The sequence below is a fragment of the Gopherus flavomarginatus genome, chromosome 2 (genome assembly GCF_025201925.1).
Source record: "Gopherus flavomarginatus isolate rGopFla2 chromosome 2, rGopFla2.mat.asm, whole genome shotgun sequence".
NCBI lineage: Eukaryota > Metazoa > Chordata > Testudines > Testudinidae > Gopherus > Gopherus flavomarginatus.
The window spans coordinates 26891554-26909992 of NC_066618.1; the positions used below are offsets into that span (position 1 = coordinate 26891554).

At 41.0% G+C, this 18439-nt stretch overlaps 1 protein-coding gene across 1 annotated transcript; it reads right to left on the reverse strand.

Moving 5' to 3' along the window:
• Positions 1 to 1262: 1262 nt before the first annotated feature.
• KLF6 (KLF transcription factor 6) lies at positions 1263 to 10159 on the reverse strand. The gene is made up of 4 exons (XM_050942276.1): positions 9647 to 10159; positions 6302 to 6875; positions 4361 to 4484; positions 1263 to 4079 (listed from the first exon to the last, which is right to left on the reverse strand). The coding sequence occupies exons 1-4, from the start codon at positions 9746 to 9748 to the stop codon at positions 4028 to 4030; spliced, it is 852 nt and encodes a 283-aa protein (XP_050798233.1). The 5' UTR covers positions 9749 to 10159; the 3' UTR covers positions 1263 to 4027.
• Between the last annotated feature and the right edge of the window lie 8280 nt (positions 10160 to 18439).

Below are 18439 nucleotides of genomic sequence, written 5' to 3' on the forward strand. Positions count from 1 at the left end.
CTAAACAGATGGAGTGGGGGTGGAATTCATTATTCCAATACCATCAGCCCCTGCATCTATTTCAGGCCATAAATTGGTCTTGTTGCCATTGGGGTATCTCCTACCTCTTGTCAGATCTATTTCTAAACCCATTGCTACGTATCAGCCTGTTTGGGACTGGGGCAGGGTCCCCTGTGTGTGCCTGGACAACCTAATCTCATCCTTGTCTTATTTTACCCACAATATGCAACTACTAGGGGAAGGCATAGCTCAGTGGTTTGAGCATTACCTGGCTAAACCCAGGGTTTTGAGTTCAATTCTTGAGACCACTAAGGGACCTGGGGCAAAAATCAGTACTTGGTCCTGCTAGTGAAAGCAGGGGTCTGGACTCAATGACCTTTCAGAGTCCCTTCCAGTTTTAGAAGATATATGTATCTCCAATTATTATTAATTTTTATTTTATTATTACTATTTCTCCCTAGTATGAGTTTTAGTCCATGTCTAATTTAAAAGTAATAAACATTCAGACAATTTGGGCTGCACTCAGTCAGTTCCTTCCCACATACCATTGCAATCTTTCCTGCTTTGTTTTACTCTATGTTTAAGTTTAAATTGGTGGAGGTCACATATAGACACACATCAAAATGAACTGTGCATGTATCCAAAGCAAGTGTACGTTTGACATGCTCTAAAGAGCCATTGATTTGAAAGACTGTAGCTCACAGGAAAGATAAAAAGTCTCATTGATTGAAGATCACTGACACATGGGCCAAACCACCAATAAAGCAAATAAACCCATGGGAGAGGGCCAGGAGAAAGGAAAACTTTGTTCACTTCCCCTCCCTGAGTTCATTCCACAGATTGTTCCATCTCATCAGGTCACCACTACTCTATCCTACTTTACACAGCAGAGCCGGTATTTTGTGTGTTCACTTAAGAATAAAGATGATAGAATACTGGGGTAAAATGCATACAAGTTCTGCACCCTAAGCCAGTTACTCCAATTCTTCCATTCAGAGGGAAGAGGATTAATCAAATGTCGTTTTCCCAAATATGGTCAAAGCATATATTTTTGATGGACTTGACAATAAAAGATATGTAATAATTTCTGGTTGTGAGCTGAACAAGGTTATTCTGCTGGCTTTCTAATATAGGATGATGTGACTTTAAGACATAGATACCCAAGAATAGCTGACCCAAGGGGAAGTGAATAGGTTAATGTAATAACTTAATTTTATTGTATGATTATCTTTAGATCAGAGAAAAAGAGAACCAGACGAGTGTTGCTGATAAGAATTTCTTTTTTATGTTATTCCAATAAAAAATACATTCATACAGAAATATAACAATCTTGCAAAAAACAATTTCAAATAAAATCTTGTAAAACAAAACATTTTTACAAAAATCTTACAAAGAGATTCTTTAGATAACAGGGTGCTTCAAAAACAAAAAAAGAAATTTCACTAATAGAAACATTTTTGTCTTAAATTTCAAGCAATATTTTTTTATTTTTATTTATTCAGCTTGATTGAGGCTCAGTTATCACCTGAACAGAATGTACTTGCTTATTTGGAAAAATTACAGGCATTTGACATATGGCACAAAGCCTCACCCCATCCAAACAAGTCTGATGGTATTTCACAATTGAGACAAGCCAGTGCAAGTTGTTGTTTTTTTTGTTTACCTTCTTGTTGATCAGAATTATTATGGCTAAGCATAAGAGCACTGCAAACAAGGATTTTTATTTTTTAAAACAGAAAAACAGTAAATCCATTTTCTGGGATTTTTGTTGTTTTGTTTTTGCAAAAAAAAAAAAAGTGCATTTTCAGGCATTTTAATACAAAAATGAAATGAGAATTTAGGCCTGTGAGTGCCTTAGAATCAGATAATTTGCATATACTTTTTTTTTTAAACCACTTATCTACACACTCATTTCCTGGAAGATCTGCCAAAATATTAGCATAGTAAGCAAGACATCCGCCCCCCCCCACGCCCCCACAAAAGTCACATGGTTAACTGCATCAGTGGATGGTGAGCTGGTTTTAAAAAAAGTTTTGGACAAACTATTTCTAATCTAGGAGAAAATAGCCTTATGTCTTCATTTTAGCTGAACTACTTAAAATTAGAATTCAACTCCTACTGTAACTAGCTCACTTTCAGATCCTCCAATAAACTTGAAGGCCAAAATCTGACTGTATGTCATCTGAACCCAGATAGCATTCTTTTAGTGTGCTAATATTCAGTCCATGCCATTTTAATGGCCACAGATATGCTATTCCAGACAAGCCAATAACTACAAAACTCAGTCAGCAGTCTGAGAAGGACTCAATGCCAAAAAAGCCTTTAGTAAGCTGTTATGCTAAAGGTAAAGCCTCTAAAAATGCTAGATTTTAAATAGCTGTATCTTTCATTTCTTTGCCTCCTTTATGGTCATATTGGGGTGGGGTGGGGGTGAAGGGAATCTTCACAGGCTATTGTATTTTCTAGCTACATGTTCCAATTTTTTTCCTTTAAAAATATTTATATATTATCTATATATACACACAAACACAGACTGTACACACAAATATACATACACAAGAATTTTTCTGCCCACTTTTAAAAAAGTATTATAGTTTCTTTCTGTATTACCAACAGATAGCTAGATATATAGATGTGAAACTTGTGCCTTTTAAGCAAATACATCTTTTAATACTTCTGTATCTTTAATATGCATGAAACGTTACATATTAAGTACAGCTGGGGTGTGTATATACACAATTGTTGTGCAAGGTCAATATAAAAAAAGTCTCAAGGTGGCAGAACTGGTCAGGTATTCAATTGCTGTATGCATTATACTGTAACACAGTCAAATTGTCTAAGTTAAACAAATACTGTACTGACATGATGGACTTTTCTCTATATTTGTCTTTATGAAGGAGGACCCTGGAAGTAGCCTTTTTCCCCACCACCACCCCCTATCATTCATTTGATACAGTACAATGCCAGGTGAAAAAGGAGCCTTAATAAAGCATGCATCACCCATACCCCTGTATAAGACCCCCTGCAAGAGAGGGTCACTTGCATAAGGCACCATTATTAAGGTCAACAGTGCATTAAACAGCTAGAAAACCAGAAATTAGTCCTCAAGGCATAAATAAGAGAAAAATTAGCTGCATGAGAAAAATCAGTTTCTAACCTATAGTGGTTTTATCCACCCAACCGAAAAAATTATTCAGGTTCCAAACATATGTAACATTAGACCAATTGTATTTTAGCTGCTCTTAACTGGAATCAAAACTGCAGTCCTGATTAAAGAATGGAAAAGCATATAGTTCCCCAGAACCATGCAATAACCTTTGTATTATAATGAAAAGTTATAGTTGTGTTATATTTGTAAATACACAGCTTATACAATGGATTACAAATGAGCTCTGTAGCAAGTAAAACAAGCTACTTGACACATTGCACGTTTAATAGCTGCATCAGACACCTAAAGCTCCTCTCATACAGGAAAGGGGGGCTCCCCCATCTCCACTCTCGCGTCCTGACTTTTTTTTCGTCTTTTCCTTCTCCTCTCCATTTTTTTCCCTCTAAAAGGTGCAGACACCCCTCCCCCCACCCCTTGGAAATGATTGGTGGTCGTCCCATCTTGCAGTATATTCCTCACATACAAAACATTCAGACTACTTTTTTCTCTCACAGTTATAAAACAACCAGAAGAAAAAAAATGTGCCTCAGCATACAGTTATCAATGGATCCTCAGTAACAAACAGTCACCCAATCATTAACATTCTCAGTGCACATGCTCACGGCAAAGGCTTAGGAGCCACTCAGAAGGTTAGGTACCAGTGTATGAGTCCAGGAAACCCCAAACATCACGCACCACGGTTGCCATGCCGTTTCTTACGTGACTTATTAGCCCTCAAAAGACCTTCAAGAAAGAGAGGTCCTGGAGGCAACTGGGTAGGGTGCAAAATGGCATGCTTTGGCTGGAACACGCATCCCTCCTTTCAAGGCTGTTCAACCCTGAAGCCGCTTAGCCCACAGGATTCACCTCTTGACCCATTCAGAGGTGTCGCTTCATGTGAAGGGCCAGGTGGTCAGACCTGGAAAAACACCTGCAAAGGAAAGGAAAGTTGGGTTTTACATTACTCCATTTTCATTGCTATGCATTACTCAAGCTACACTCCACGTCATTAATGCAACAGGATGTTTTTAATTGTGAAAATGTAATAGTCCCTCAAAAGAGAATAGTATTAATTTTCACTGAAGCATTTTGTTCATCAGTTTCTTTATGAATGAATCTTCTATAACAAAAAATATCACCTAGACCTGCTTCTCACTAAGCATTATAAATAACTTTGTTTATAAAAAAAAAAGCTCCGTTTCATTCACATACCTGTCACAGTGACTACATTTAAAAGGCTTGGCACCAGTGTGCTTTCTGAAGTGTCTGGTTAACTCATCACTTCTTGCAAAACGCCACTCACACCCTTCCCATGAACATCGGTAAGGCTTTTCTCCTATAAATAAAGCATATTATAGATTACCCATTACTTCACTCAAAATTAATGAGACAATATTCATTGTTTATATATAAAAAACAAGGAAACCCATTTTCAATCAGAACAGTTCAGTGTTTTTGACAATGTAGGTGGCAGAAGCTTGAAGAATCATTAAGATTCTTACTTATCCGTAACATCACTATGTTTAAAACAAAAGGCACCCTAATTGAAAGAAGTTAATAAGTACAATTTGAATACAGAGAAATCTAGTTAAGGGCCGGATACTATCATCCTTGTTCATCTAGAGTAGTACTTTACTCTAGGAGTAGTCTCATTAACTTCATGTCAAGATGAGCCAGGATGGCAGAATCTGGCCCAGAAATGTTTTTATTCATTGATATAATTAGGTTACTGTTTTGCTTTAAAGTCCACTGTCCCGCAGGTAATTTGCACAAAATGGTACCTTTTCATGCTGACCCAGATATACTAGATGAAGAGCAAGGAAAAAAAAAATCACAACTACCAGTTTGAAAGCTGCTGATTTCAGTTAACATTTGAGGGGAAATACTACCAGCAAGTCATAGGAATAGTTCCAGTCATGAAACAACCACGGCAAAAATTCTGCCACAGTTATGCAGCTAGCAGTTATTTACAGTCTTCACTGGAACTTCAATGGAAATTGCTCTTTCCTCTTTTTTGAAAGTGCCTTGTTTTATTTCACTTCCACACGAGAATGGGAGCATATGAGTCAGCTAAATGACTTCCACAAATGGAAAAAAAATTAGGAATGCTGAGCTAGTGAATCAGAGTAAGGTCCTTCCTTTTGAATTCCTACCTTCTCCCTCACCTCATGAAAAACATTTAGCATTCCTGGAGAATAACCCCTTGACTGGCACACTAAGGATGCAGAACATTGCTCCTTTCCTTAAGCAGTGACTGGTGTGCCAGCCAGTTGCTCTACATCTCTAACTCCAGACATCAAGGGCTGTAGAATATTAATGTTAAAAAATAAAAGTAACCACGCCAGCTACCACCACCATAAAAAAAAATTATGCAGGCCCTGGAATGCCTAGTCACTTTACTCTCTTTCATAACAACCTCATATATTGATTTTTTTAAGTCTATGTTTCAGAGTAATAAAATAATAATAATAATAATAAAAAAAACTATAGTATTTTAAGTGAAACCATGAAATAAGTGATACATACTTCTATGTCCAGTCTGGTTTTATGTCAGAAGGACTGGTACATTGTTTGGTCTTCTAAGATTTTTGCTTAAACTAGTACACATAAAAGTATTTTTTAATATTATACAACCAGTGCACATTTGCAGTTATACTTAACAACCACAGGCCTTGACTGTATTAACTTAATAGACTTTGGTGTAGAAGAGTCCAGTAACACTTCCTATGAAAGCATCTATCCCCACTTACAGTTACATTATGTGAAATCCCCACTTTTGGGAGAAAGTCTCAATTTACTTTTGTTTTTAAAACGGTCAGCAAAGTAAATCTGCTGTCTAAATTACTTAAGGAGTTTTTCAAAGATTAAATAATTCCACAACTTCTTCAGCACTATCTAATTGGCAAATGGAAACCATTCATCTGTGATAGAAGACCAGTCTACACCAAAGTATCTTGTAGTCAAGAGGCTTCAACTCAGCTTATGAAGAGAATGAGGAAGTGATGTCTTTCATTCTGGTAAACCTCTGGTATAATTGAATCATCTTTCAATCCCTGGGCTTTCACCCAGTGATTATGTAATGTTATGACAACGCTGCCATCAGGGTATTTCCTACTGTAATCTCCAACTCCTAACAGACACAAGGTAACTAACCTGTATGAGTGCGCTGATGTGCTTTCAGATGTGAACTTTTGGTATAAACTTTCCTGCAACCATTGAAGTGACACCTATGGACACGTCTCCGGCCATCCGGTGAAGAGTCGCCATTGACTGGGGCACCTTTTTCTGCAGTCTTTCCAATGGTACCGGTACGAATTTTACCTGGTGAATGCAATTCACCTGGCATACAATTCCATAGCTGAGAGGAAGTTTCCTTGCTCAACTCAGGAGAAGAAGGGGGAGTAGAAGTGACAGATGAACTCAAGTTTCCTGAATTGGCTAAAACATCACTTATAGGATCAGAGGTAAATTTAGTAGTAGGTGAAAGTTCCTCAGAGCTGTCTGAAGACTCACTGCTTACATCAGAATTCAAACTGTTGGTCTCTAAGTTCTGGCTACTAGGACTGTCCTCTTTTGGAATACATGTAGTCTTCAGTTCAGATTCCTCCTTTTTCTCACGTGCCAGAATAATTTTGGTCCAGAGATCCTCTTGGCTATCAAATTTAATTTCAGATGCAGATACATAGCAGGGTTCACTTTGAAGATATCGTTCCAGCTCTAAACAGGTCTACCAAAGAAAAAAGTAAAGAAAAAGAAAAAACATTTTACAAAATAGTTTTAAAAAAGGAGAGTTGAGCTTTAAATTTCAAACAGCATGCTAGAAAGTAGGGTATTTGAAATTGCTAGGTGCCTTACAAATTAGAGGATACTCCAGCCATAACCAGGTGATTGTTGCAGTAAAAGGAACTGAAGTTTTCAAGAACTGGGCAAGAGTTCAAACACTATGCTAAAGGTGTAAGACAGTCAACATATTCCAAATAGTGTTCTAATGAGTCAGTCAAATTATAATCCCCATCACAAAATTCATATTTTAAGAAGACTAGTATTGAAATCACTGTAAAATGTAGCACATTTTAATCAGGCTTCTTTACACTTTCTAATGGGCTTTTATTAAATTTTTTCATTTTGCATCAAGTCATTTTGTATCACTCTCACATAAACATGAGGCTAAAGGGACCAAACTTATCTCTGGGACCAAGTACAGCTACAAGGCTGCATACAACAGTGTGCTGACACGCAGTTAAAAACTCAAGTGCTGTGTCACAAAACAAAGCCACATTCTAGGATGGCTGCAAGTAGCTGACAATCCGTATTCAGGGGACATCAATGGAACTGCAGATAACCACCCATTTCCTGTGTGTGAGAACTCGACCTACTAGTCTTTCAAAGAATGTCAATTCCAAGTGCACTGGCATGCACACCACATAACTTTAGCTGCTTCCTATTAGTGGTCCGAATAACATAAGGAACTTCAATAACAGAAAGGGGGAAAAGTTCCAGAATAGTAATGTGCTATTGTAAAGGAGAAAGGGAAATTACTCTAAAATCCTGCTGGGAGTCCCACAATGAACAAGAACTTTATCTACTGGCCAAGAGTTGCAACTGTATGAGTCATCTCTATTTCTTTCACCTAATGCCAAAAGAGACTTCCTTTTAAAATTCTGACCATCAGCCAAGAAAGTACTCTGTTCAAATATACATGCAATGGGACATGTAATTACCCCACCAAAAAATAATAATAATAGGGGGGAAGAGAATCTTCCAAGTGATTAAAACTGCAGCCATCAGCATTCTCCTTTTACAATTTCAAACTGAGGGGAAGAAAACGGTAGGAAATCTTGTGCTGATGGGTTTTTGTTTTCCACTGTAAGTTAGTTATCCGTGTGGATCTACCCTTATTGACAGCTCCTACTTACTAAGTTTCTGTTAAAAAATGCACTTATTTTATCAAGATTATCCCTCCCAAAACAGTCTTGCAAGCAGAGACAATCCAATTTGTTACATTTTTACCCCTCCAACTCTCCATTTAAGGACGGTTTGTTATGGTCTGGAGGTCCCTCACCAACACCACTCAACTGAACTGGGTCGCATGTCACTGAGAGCGTGGTCAAAAATGGAAGGAAAGAGGAAGGAAAAGCCACACACAATCAATATTTATGTCTTTGCCTATCACCGGACAACAGTTTCGCAGTGCACATTTTAAAAAGGCATTAAGACACAGCATAACAAAGTATTGATCCTCCAAGGAAACACAAAAGGGCATTTATTAAAATCTTGTTAAACTAATATTTTTCTGGCTAATTTAAATGTCTCATTATGTAGATTAGCAATGGGGACCAAAATGAAGCGCTCTGTGAGTTTAAATGCGTCTGAAAGCTACTGGGAACCAGTTCTGGCTCTTTGCCAAAATCCCAAATGCTTGAAGAAACTACTTAGATCAATTTCAGTCACGTACTGTTGAAGCTGCTTCTTTTGGGGGGGGGGGGGGGGGGGATTGCATACAATTAGCAGGCATGTGACGGTTGTAACACTTTGGATTTCAACCTTCCTAAAGCGTTTCTTGTCTTTCATACAAACAAGCAGTATTTGATCTGGTAATTCTATTTGTTAAAAGCAAACATCACCACAGAGAGTATAGTAAACAACCCCCTCCCCTCCAATAAAAAGCAAGACAATGCAAAAATGTCAAAGGCAATCTCATCTCAGGCAATCCAATTACTGGGACAGAGGGGGAAAAAAACCACAACATGTCCATTAAAGGCAAGAAGCCCCAGATCTTCCTCCTCCCAAACTAAGACTCGAAGCAATTAGCAAAACAGGATCGCTGTCATATGACTGACAACTCATTGGTTGTGCAAAAAAAATTTTTTTTTGGCTAGTCAACAACGAGGGCAGCAGGTAAAGCAGGATTGACTGCTTCGCGAATCCTCTACATTAGCAACGTCTTCAAACTAGTAGCCCCCCCTCCACCAAAACAAAACAAACCCCCAAAACACACCATGGGGCGAAAAACAATTCTTGGCAAATAAGGGGGAGGGGGAGTTCAGATGACAAGATCCAGCTGTAGAGTTTGGACCTGATACAGGCATAAAACTTTCGCCAGGGACTGCACTGGATCACGCGAAAGCAAAGCTCAGAAGTTTGGATTTCACTCTGGTCGTTGCTGTTTTTGATGAGATCCCCCGCAAAAAAATAAAAAGAAACAAAAAACCAAAACACGGAAAACGCATTCAAACACATCGGCCTCCGTTTTCTCAACTGACAGTCCCTTTCATAATGGGGAATGCATTAAAAAAGAGAAACTCAGTTGCACTGAGAAATACATTTATTTTTTTAAAAAAACTCACAATTAAAAAAAATCAAAACATCTGCTTCAAAACTTTTGTTAATATCTCCATTGCATTCTCCCCAAATGCCCGGATGACACTTTGGCATTGTTATCCACTTATCCTTTAATGTGGCTTAACAACCAACAACAACAACAACATCCTCGTTTACCTGTTGCCAATATTCCTCCAGAGATGGTAAAGCTGAGAAGTAACCAGTGTCGTGCACAATCTGGAGTTCCTGGAAGATGCTGCACATTGGGAGAACATCCATGTCTAAATTGCAACAACAAAGTCAATTCTGGTTACAAAAATCCAGATGCCTCCTCTATGGGCAGAGGAGGTGTGTGAGGGGAGGGGGGGGTGTCTCAATATATAGTCTGTTTCCAACCCCCCCTTTACTCCAGAGAAGAAAAAAATACAAAAAAAAATATTAATTCCTTTTGGAAATTGGGAAGAAAAAAAAAAGCAAAGTTTCATGCAAAATGTAATTGCACAGTAATTAACAAAGTATCCAAATGCTGCCGCTGCTCTACTCTCCTGTGGCTCGCAGAGGACACTTGCTCAGGAGCCTGCACAATATTTGCAAACACTGAGCTGACTGCAAATGTAACCCCCTGCAAAACTTCCCTGTTCTAAGCTCTCCTTGGCCACAGTCACAGCTACAGCCTCCGCCTCCTCGCTCCTCTCCCCCTCCCTCTCCTCTACTCCCTCCCCCCTCCCCTCGTGATCCTATTACGCCGGCTCGGAGCACTGCCCAATCTCTTCCACCAACTCGTTACACCGCGTTCCAATGATGTCAGATCAGCCCAATCGCTTTGCAGGAGGCATCTCGGCCCCTCCTGGCGTGACCAAGCCTCTCCGTGACGGCTCATGCTATTGGCGCGATTCGAAATTCGCCCAGTCCTGATTGGTGGGCTAGACGGCAGGCTATTTTTAGCAGGGTATATAAAGCAGACGATGCGGGCTGGAGAGAGAATATGAAGCTGGAGTGTTTTGCTCGTGGGGCTGGGTGGGGGTGGGGAGGAAGGGCTAGTGCCGTGGCTAGGTGCTAGGGGCGCTGCTGAGCTGCGCAGGGAGAGCCGCCTGCGGGAAGCTACAGCCAGCAATGCCTGTGCCATGGCCGCTCGTGTGTGCGCAGAGCCCCGAGTGTCAGGGACGCTCCTGCTCTGGCGTGCATGGGGTGGGAGGCCCCCCCCCCGGGACCCTGCCGCGACGGGTCCCCAGGCTGTATCGAGGCTACAAAGTAGACACCAGCCCCGTGTAGCGGTGCGGCCGCTCCGCCAGTCCCAGCCTCGGGGCTGGCTCTCTAGCACTCCCCGCGGGCGGCCGTGCCTGGTGCGGTGCAGCCCCCGGGGCAGCAGCGTCCCGCCTTTGGCGTTTCTGTTCCGCTAGCGGAGCCCGGGCTGGGTTAATTCCTCCCCCCTAGCGGGGCGCTTCCCAGTCATCTCTCGAGGACTTCTTACCGGCCCGTTGTGCCTAGAGCAAGCCCCGGTGCGGTTCCCCCCTTCGCCTAGGGTGCGTCGGGCTTGCAGCCGGAGCTGCTCCGGCTGGGGCTGCGGGTTCAGGATCCGGGGTTGTCCTTGATGTTTAACGGCTTAAATGGGTCGGAGTAGAGCACCTGAAAGCCCGATTGCCACGCCAAGTGCTGGGGAATGCCAAGGCAGGGCCCTAAAATGATGAGGTTTTTAAAATAAATGTTGGATTCCTTTTATTTGCCTCTGGTTTCTGAGCCTTTGGGCTGCACCTGGGTCAGGTATTCAAGAGAAAAACTTGAAGACTTGCCCCTTTACAAAGAAAAAAATGAAATATGAGAGCCTCAGAAAATCAGTGAACAGCAAGAGTTGGGGCTTGAAGAAAAGTCTCAGGTGTCACCAGCATTGGCAACACTCCGACAGATTCCCTCTCTGTCCAACCGTTGTGCCCTATTGCTGTAATTGCAACCATCCCAGGTGTTGGCGCTCCTGCTTTCAGGGTTGCCAACCCTCCAGGATTGTCCTGGAGTTTCCAGCAATTAAAGATTAATCTAATTAAAGATTATGTTGTGCGATGAAAAAGCCTCCAGGAATATGTCCAACCAAAATTGGCAACCCTACCTTCAAAATATAACTGAGGGAGCTGCTGGCAGGGCTTTCTGCAGAAAGGGTCTGTTGTCCATGGAACAAGTTTCCGACTTGCTCTGCCTCAGCCTGGATATGTTAGCCTTCTGCACAAGGTGCATTTCTTTTCTGTAATATTTGTGGGAGGGGATGATAGTTATTGGCAGGGGACAGCTTTGTTTTTAGGCCCAGATTTTATTATGAGTGGAGGTGCAGTGGCAGTAATTTTAAAGGACTTGATGTGTATGTTTTTAAAAATGTGGATATAAACTTTAAAGGAGTGTCCAAAGCTTGGGATGAGCACTTCCAGTGTATTTTTTTCTAAGACTAAGTGGCTTCTTTCCACTGATGTTCCTATTATGATATCTCCCATCTATCATTTTTGACTAAATTAATATTTCTCTACCAATTTTGCTGTAGCTGGTGGCCAGGCTAGTTAGCTATAGATGTGCATTTAAGTCACTGAGGTTTCTTTCTCCTTCTTCAGGTGATCAAGTGATCTTCAGGTACAAAAGCGCCACAATTCAGAAAACCTCCCAATAGCCAAGCCCTTCATAAACCAGCAATCTGGTGATCCTAGAAGAAAAAAATTGCCAAATGGTGAACCTGAAATAATCAGACTGTTTTTTCTTGAGGGAAACCAAGAATACTTAGTGAACTAAGGTGGTATTATGTGCTCAGAGAAGTTAAGTGAATACAAAAGAATGATATCTAAGTGAGGGCAGCTGTGCTTGTGGACCTTTAAGCTCTGATCCTCCTGTGTGCTTCAAATGAATATATAGCCAGTATGCCATATTGGATCAGACCTGGGGTTCATTCAGTCCTGGTTCTGATTGTGACAGGTACTAGATATAGCCAGATGCTTCAGAAGAAAGAGCAAGAAACCTTGGATTAAATGGATGTTGGATAATCTGCCCCTTAAATAAGATTAGTTTAATGCCTAAAGCAAGAGGTTTAGTATTTCTTCCAATATTTATTAGCATTAGCTATTATAACTCTAGATATTCTTGTTATCCATATGAATGTCCAATCTCTCTTTGCATCTTGCTAAATTTCTAGTTACTGAATGTCACAGAGACCTGTGCCCCCATGAAACCTCATTGAAATCAATGGAATTTGCTGTAGAGGACTGCTCATCACAAAATTGGAACCTTATTTTATTTAGCTGTTTTTATACAACCTGAACCCCAAATATTGCCCAGCGAGGGGGAGCAATGGTAAATTGATAGACAGGTGCTTTTAAAAATGGGCAAAAAAAATCTTAATATTTGTAACAACTAATGTTTCCATGTGCATGCACTTCATCTGCAAACCTGTGGTGGGTGCAAGCTGTATTATGTTCACTGCCAAGATGTGGAAAAAAAAATGGCACAGCACGGACATAACTGTGTTGCAGTAAAAATTGTCTTAAATTACACTTTAATAAAATGTTGGCTTTTGCTGTGCCATTATAAAAATTAGATGCCTGCAAAAAATTGGCATGTTTGTCATTAAATATTTTGGTTCCAGGTTGCAACTTTATTAACAGAGTTTAATCATAAATAGCAGAGGGAGACAGCGTAAACAGTATGGTCAATGGATAGAAAAAGTGGGTAAGATCATGGCTCCATTGACATCAGTAGGAGTCAGAATGTTACCCAATACATTTTAAAATGAGAATTGTAGCAAGATAGTAAGTCAGTGAGGTGGAGCGATTTACTAAGACTGTTCCAGATACCAGAAGTGCCAATAGTGTCTAGGGTAGAGTAAGGGAATGGAGCAAGGGTTGGCATAGCAGGGACGGGAGCTGAGAGGCATGGTCCATGATAATCGGAAGAAGTCCACTGAAGAGACTAAAAATGAGGGCAGTTTTGAAATCATGCCATATTCTTGACATGAATGCAGCGGTAATGGAGGTGTTTGAGTGTGGGAACGATGGAAGAATCTTAAGTAACTTAAGTTTATTACAACTTAGTCCAAAAGACTTTCTTCATGATAACTGCCATAAAAAAAAGATATGTTTTGTTTTTTAAATCACAGGGACATAATAAAAATGTAGAATCCAAAACGTGAACCAATCTTAAAAACCACACTTGAAAGAAAAAAAACATTCTCACTGAAAAAATTGATCAGGATCGCAACATTGTTTTTAGCTGGGGCAATGATCTAGCGGTGAGCTTAACATCCCTAAGTTTATCCTTGAACTCACAGACTTAGGCAAGTGCATAACTTTCCGGGCTGTGACTACTGCAGTCTGTAAAGTCCATGTGTGAGTATTTGCATATAGTTCTGGATAGGAGTGTTCTTGTGGTGCAAATGTGCACATCACACTGCTCCACTACTGTCTGCGTCATTCCTAACCATAATCAAGGCTATTAAAAGGCATAGAATTATTTCAAATGTCAGTTTCTTGCTCAAAATGACACACAATAGCTGTGAAGTAGGTATGTCTGTGGATAAAGTTATGAATCAGAACAAAATCCATAGGTCTGCCAACACTGACAGTTCACCTCAGAGGGACTTTTAAGCATGTGCAGAAAAATGTTCTGTGCATTCTGATTCGGTTTTTGTCCCATGACTTAATATGCCTTCACATTTATTTTAAAATTAAATTTTGGTGGTGGTATTGCTCCATCAAACACATCAAATATAGTAATGATAAAGTTTTGTGCCTGGAAAACTTTTTTTCACTGGGAGTGTGCATAACTTTCTGCGATCTTGCCCTGCAGTTAGCAAATCAGTTTCTCCAGGTGTTTGTGCATGACACAGGAAGAGCACCTGTTCTGTCCTCAGTATGTTCATATATGTGTAGAGAACATATATACTCGCTTTGTATGCTATGTAATGCTCGGGGTAATGATACTTCTGAAAATACTTAATCTACAACTGGATACAAAGAGGTTAGAAGAAATCGGAAGAAATTAATACATTGTAGTTAGATTAGGATTAATGTACAGGTATTTCACTGGGAATATGTAAAAAAGGTGGTTGGTTGCAAAGATATGACTTACTTATATGACCTATGGCACGGGTGGTAATTCTCTAAACTGAAAACCAGCATGCAATGTGATTCTACCACAGATAGTGTGAATGCTCTATTAGAATACATAAATAGAAGTGTTACATGTAGGCCAGAGATGGGGTTATTCTTCCTATGTCACACCAGGGAGCTCATATTTAGAGATTTGCTTGCCATTGTAGGCCTTAGACAAATGCCAAAGACAGAGTTTAATTGCAGAGATTGCAAATAATAGTAACAAAAAGAGAGTAAGGAAGAGGTTTGGTGAATCCGACCTGACTTTGGGAAACTTACAGAAGAGATGACTAAGTATGTAACAAGACAAGCTATAAATACGTCTAAGGATTAACCAAAGGGGAGGAAAGTATTTTATTAGCTATTGTAAGTAGAACAGGAAGTAGTAACCTAAAAGTAAGGAAAAATAGACATTTTTTAAAAACTATGGTCCAAAATTCACAGATTTTAAGGCCAGAAGGGACCATTAGATCTTTAGGTCTGACCTTGTATAGCATAAGCCAGAGAATTTCACCCTGTTACCCTGCATTGAGCCAAAAACGTGATCTTGCAAATTCTGCTCTTAGTTGCACCTATAATTAGATAGATTCTTATTTTGCCACATTTGGACATGCACAAGTAACCAAAGAGAAAGCAACATTTTTGGGAGCCAGTCCGGGTGTCCTTGAGACTTAACTAATATCCCAGTTATAGCACTAAAACTGAAGATACTTAGAGACAGAGGGCCCAATCCTCTGCCTAGTTCAATGGACAGCTCATGCATAAAGCTATGCTAGTGAGTTTGAACCCCAAACCCAGGTTAGGAAGTCTGATTCTGGTCATCTACATTAAATTTTGAAACATTTAAATCCATTTGGACAATATAGTCTTGTAGGTGTTAGACTCCTTGTTGGATTAAAAAAAGAAAGAAATACTCATCAGTCTGAAAAATTGAGATCTGTCAACATAGACTTTCCATGGTCCACTCTCAGATCTTAGTGTATACAGATGAGGGTCAGCATTATTTGTCAGCTCAAGCAGCAATCTGAAACTGGCTTATATTCTGCCAAACTCATGAGACACAGCTGAGCACCCAATCTAACCTTGTCTGGTAGAAATGTAATGATAGGTATGTCTTCATGGCACAACCAAGTCGTTTGACTGGCTTCCAATTAGCCTATCCAACAGTGTTGGATTAACCACTGGGCCCACAGGGCCTGTGTCCAGGGGCCCTGGCCAGCTGAGGGGCCCCTGAAAAAAAAATCTGCCACAAGTGGCAGAAGCTGGGAGCCCTGGCCGCCAGGCGAGTGGGGCCGGGAAAGCCCCCATGCCCCAACCCCCGCTCTGCAGCACTGGGTGGGGGAAGGCCCCCTTTGCCCAGCAGTCCCCGACCCTGTTCCTGGCAGGAGGGATGGAACAGGGGAAGCCTCCCCTTCCCCAGCGGCCCCCGACTCTGTCCTCAGCAGAAGCTGTGGGGCGGCAGGGGAAGCTCTGCTCTCCAGCAGAAGCGCCAGGCAAGGCAGGAGAAGTCCCAGCGCCCCAACCCTGGTACCCTGCAGAAACACAGGGGTGGCAGGGGAAGCCCCAGCATCCACACCCCTGCTGTGGTCTTGCGACTGGAGGAGCTCTCACTCCCCGCTGTGGCCCTGGGGCCGTGGTGCAGTTACAGAGCTTTCTCTTGTCTTGGAACTGCAGCAGGAGGAGCACAGAAAGGAGCAAAAGGGGTTGTGGGGCTGCAGTGGGGGGGGGGGTCCTGGGTGGAACAGGGGTGGGCCTCAGGGAAGGGGCAGAAAGGAGAGGGGCTATGGGCGTGGCCACAGACAGAAGAGGCAGAAGGGGGGAGGTGGGGAGGGGCCCTCCATTTGCTCTGGCCAGGGTCCCAGGAAACCTTAATCTGCCTCTGCTAGCCAGGATGCAAGTAGTCCCATAACAAAGCTATACCCACATTATTTTGTCCTCCTTCACTGTTGCCTGCGTATGTCTAGGGGCCCATCCCAAGGTTCTTGGTGCTGAGATTCTCTAGGATTCTTTCTCTGCCAATTGTGTGAGATTTTGTTAGTCCTTTTGAGAGAATTGTTGGAAGGTCGTGAGAGGACTGCCAGCACTCGAGTGATTTTTGCATACATCCTCCCTGCAAAGCAGGTGGGTTCCAGCCTGAGTGAAAGCAGCGCCTGAGCTCTAGCCAAGTAATCTAGCCAGGGTTTAAAGCATTCAAACATGGTAGGGGTAATCAATTATTTTTTGTCAGGGTGCAAATTTCTTGGTCAAGGTCCAGACTCCAGAAGAAGGAATACAAAAATAATAATAAGGATAATAGTATGTAAATAAAAAGATTTCACGGTCCATTCAAAAGCATCTGGCAATCTGGATTTGGCCTGTGGTCCGCCTATTGACTACCCTGAGGTTTGTCTGTGTGGATGGTAGGAGGAGCTGGGCGATAACCTAGGTAAGAGCTTGGGTTACCTGTGCAGTGAAGATGTACCAAAATAGCTTTTTCTTTTTGGTATAGGTGGTTTTCTGTGATTAGCCAGAACTGAGAATAAAATTGTTGAGTTTTGCTTTGAAAGTGACATGTAAAGGAAAAATAAAAAAGGGGTTGTGCCTTTTTTAGTACTTTATGGTGGATAAAGATGACCTGAAATGTCAAGTTATTTATTTACTTTGTTTTTTTCTGCATTTTTTATTTGAAATCTCAGGAATGTCAAATCTCACATCTTACTTGTTTTTCTGTCAGTCTCTTTTGGATGACTCAGAAATGTGGTTCAGGATTTTAATAGAAAGATTTAGGGTGTTGATTACTTAACAATGAGAGGATTTCATCTACGTGTTGAATGAAATAGATGTTAACAAACAAACCTGTTGTGTCTTTTTCTCTTTACACAACAAGATTAATATGAAGAAATCACAAGGGCATGGCTGGGTATCAAATAACCCTAAATAAATACCAATAGCCTTAATCAAATATAAACATGTAAAGCCTAACTACATATATACGGCTACTCTGGTGGGTTTCTGGCAGCTTCTAAAACACAGAACAGTGAGCTCCGGTAGTTGGCTCACAAACTATTTTAAAGAGTTAAACAATATGAATAAAAATCATATCTTCTTCAAATTTATCAGGTTTTGCGTCCTTGGTATCTGTGATGTCATAATCCTACTAGTTCTCCAGTTGTCCCTAGATTCTTCCAGTGTAGACAAGACCTACATTTCTAATGTGAAAATAGTTTCCAGTGGCAATGGGTCAGGGGAGACTTTCAGTTTTTTGGATACAGCAATGAGTTTAAAAAAAGAAAAGAAAAGAAAGCAAACTTTCTTTGCAAATCACCTTTAGAGGAGACATTAACCTCAAGGTAAGCAAACATTCCCTAAAGAAATATAGAATGTACGCAGCTGGAACCATCCTGATGCCAGGACACTGATGCTTCAATAATACAGACCTCTCAGACTGCTTTCAGAAGAGTTTGGAACCACCGCAAAATGAGGGTTCGAAAGTTTGGCCTGACAGACAGAGGGAACTGGAGACCCTGGATTGCACTGGTTCTTCACCCATATGGAGTATTTATTGAATTTTAATGCAGCTGCTTTTTCCCTTACGCCTTCGCAAGCTACTATTAATGCCTCCTAGTTAATACACCACTAAACTAAGAATGGAAATACAGGAAAATTCTGCAACCAGTGAGGGAGGGAGCCAGAAGTCAGGTTGATTGTTTTCCTAAGCAGTGTGAGACCAGAAGGCTACTGAGTACACCTGGACTGTCTCAATAGTTGCTTGTGCCTGTCCAAGTGAGGCTCAGTGAAACCTTGTCGAGTTAGACCATAGCCTGGATCACCAAAAGAATGTAAAGAAATATTTCATGCCAGTGACGCCAATTAC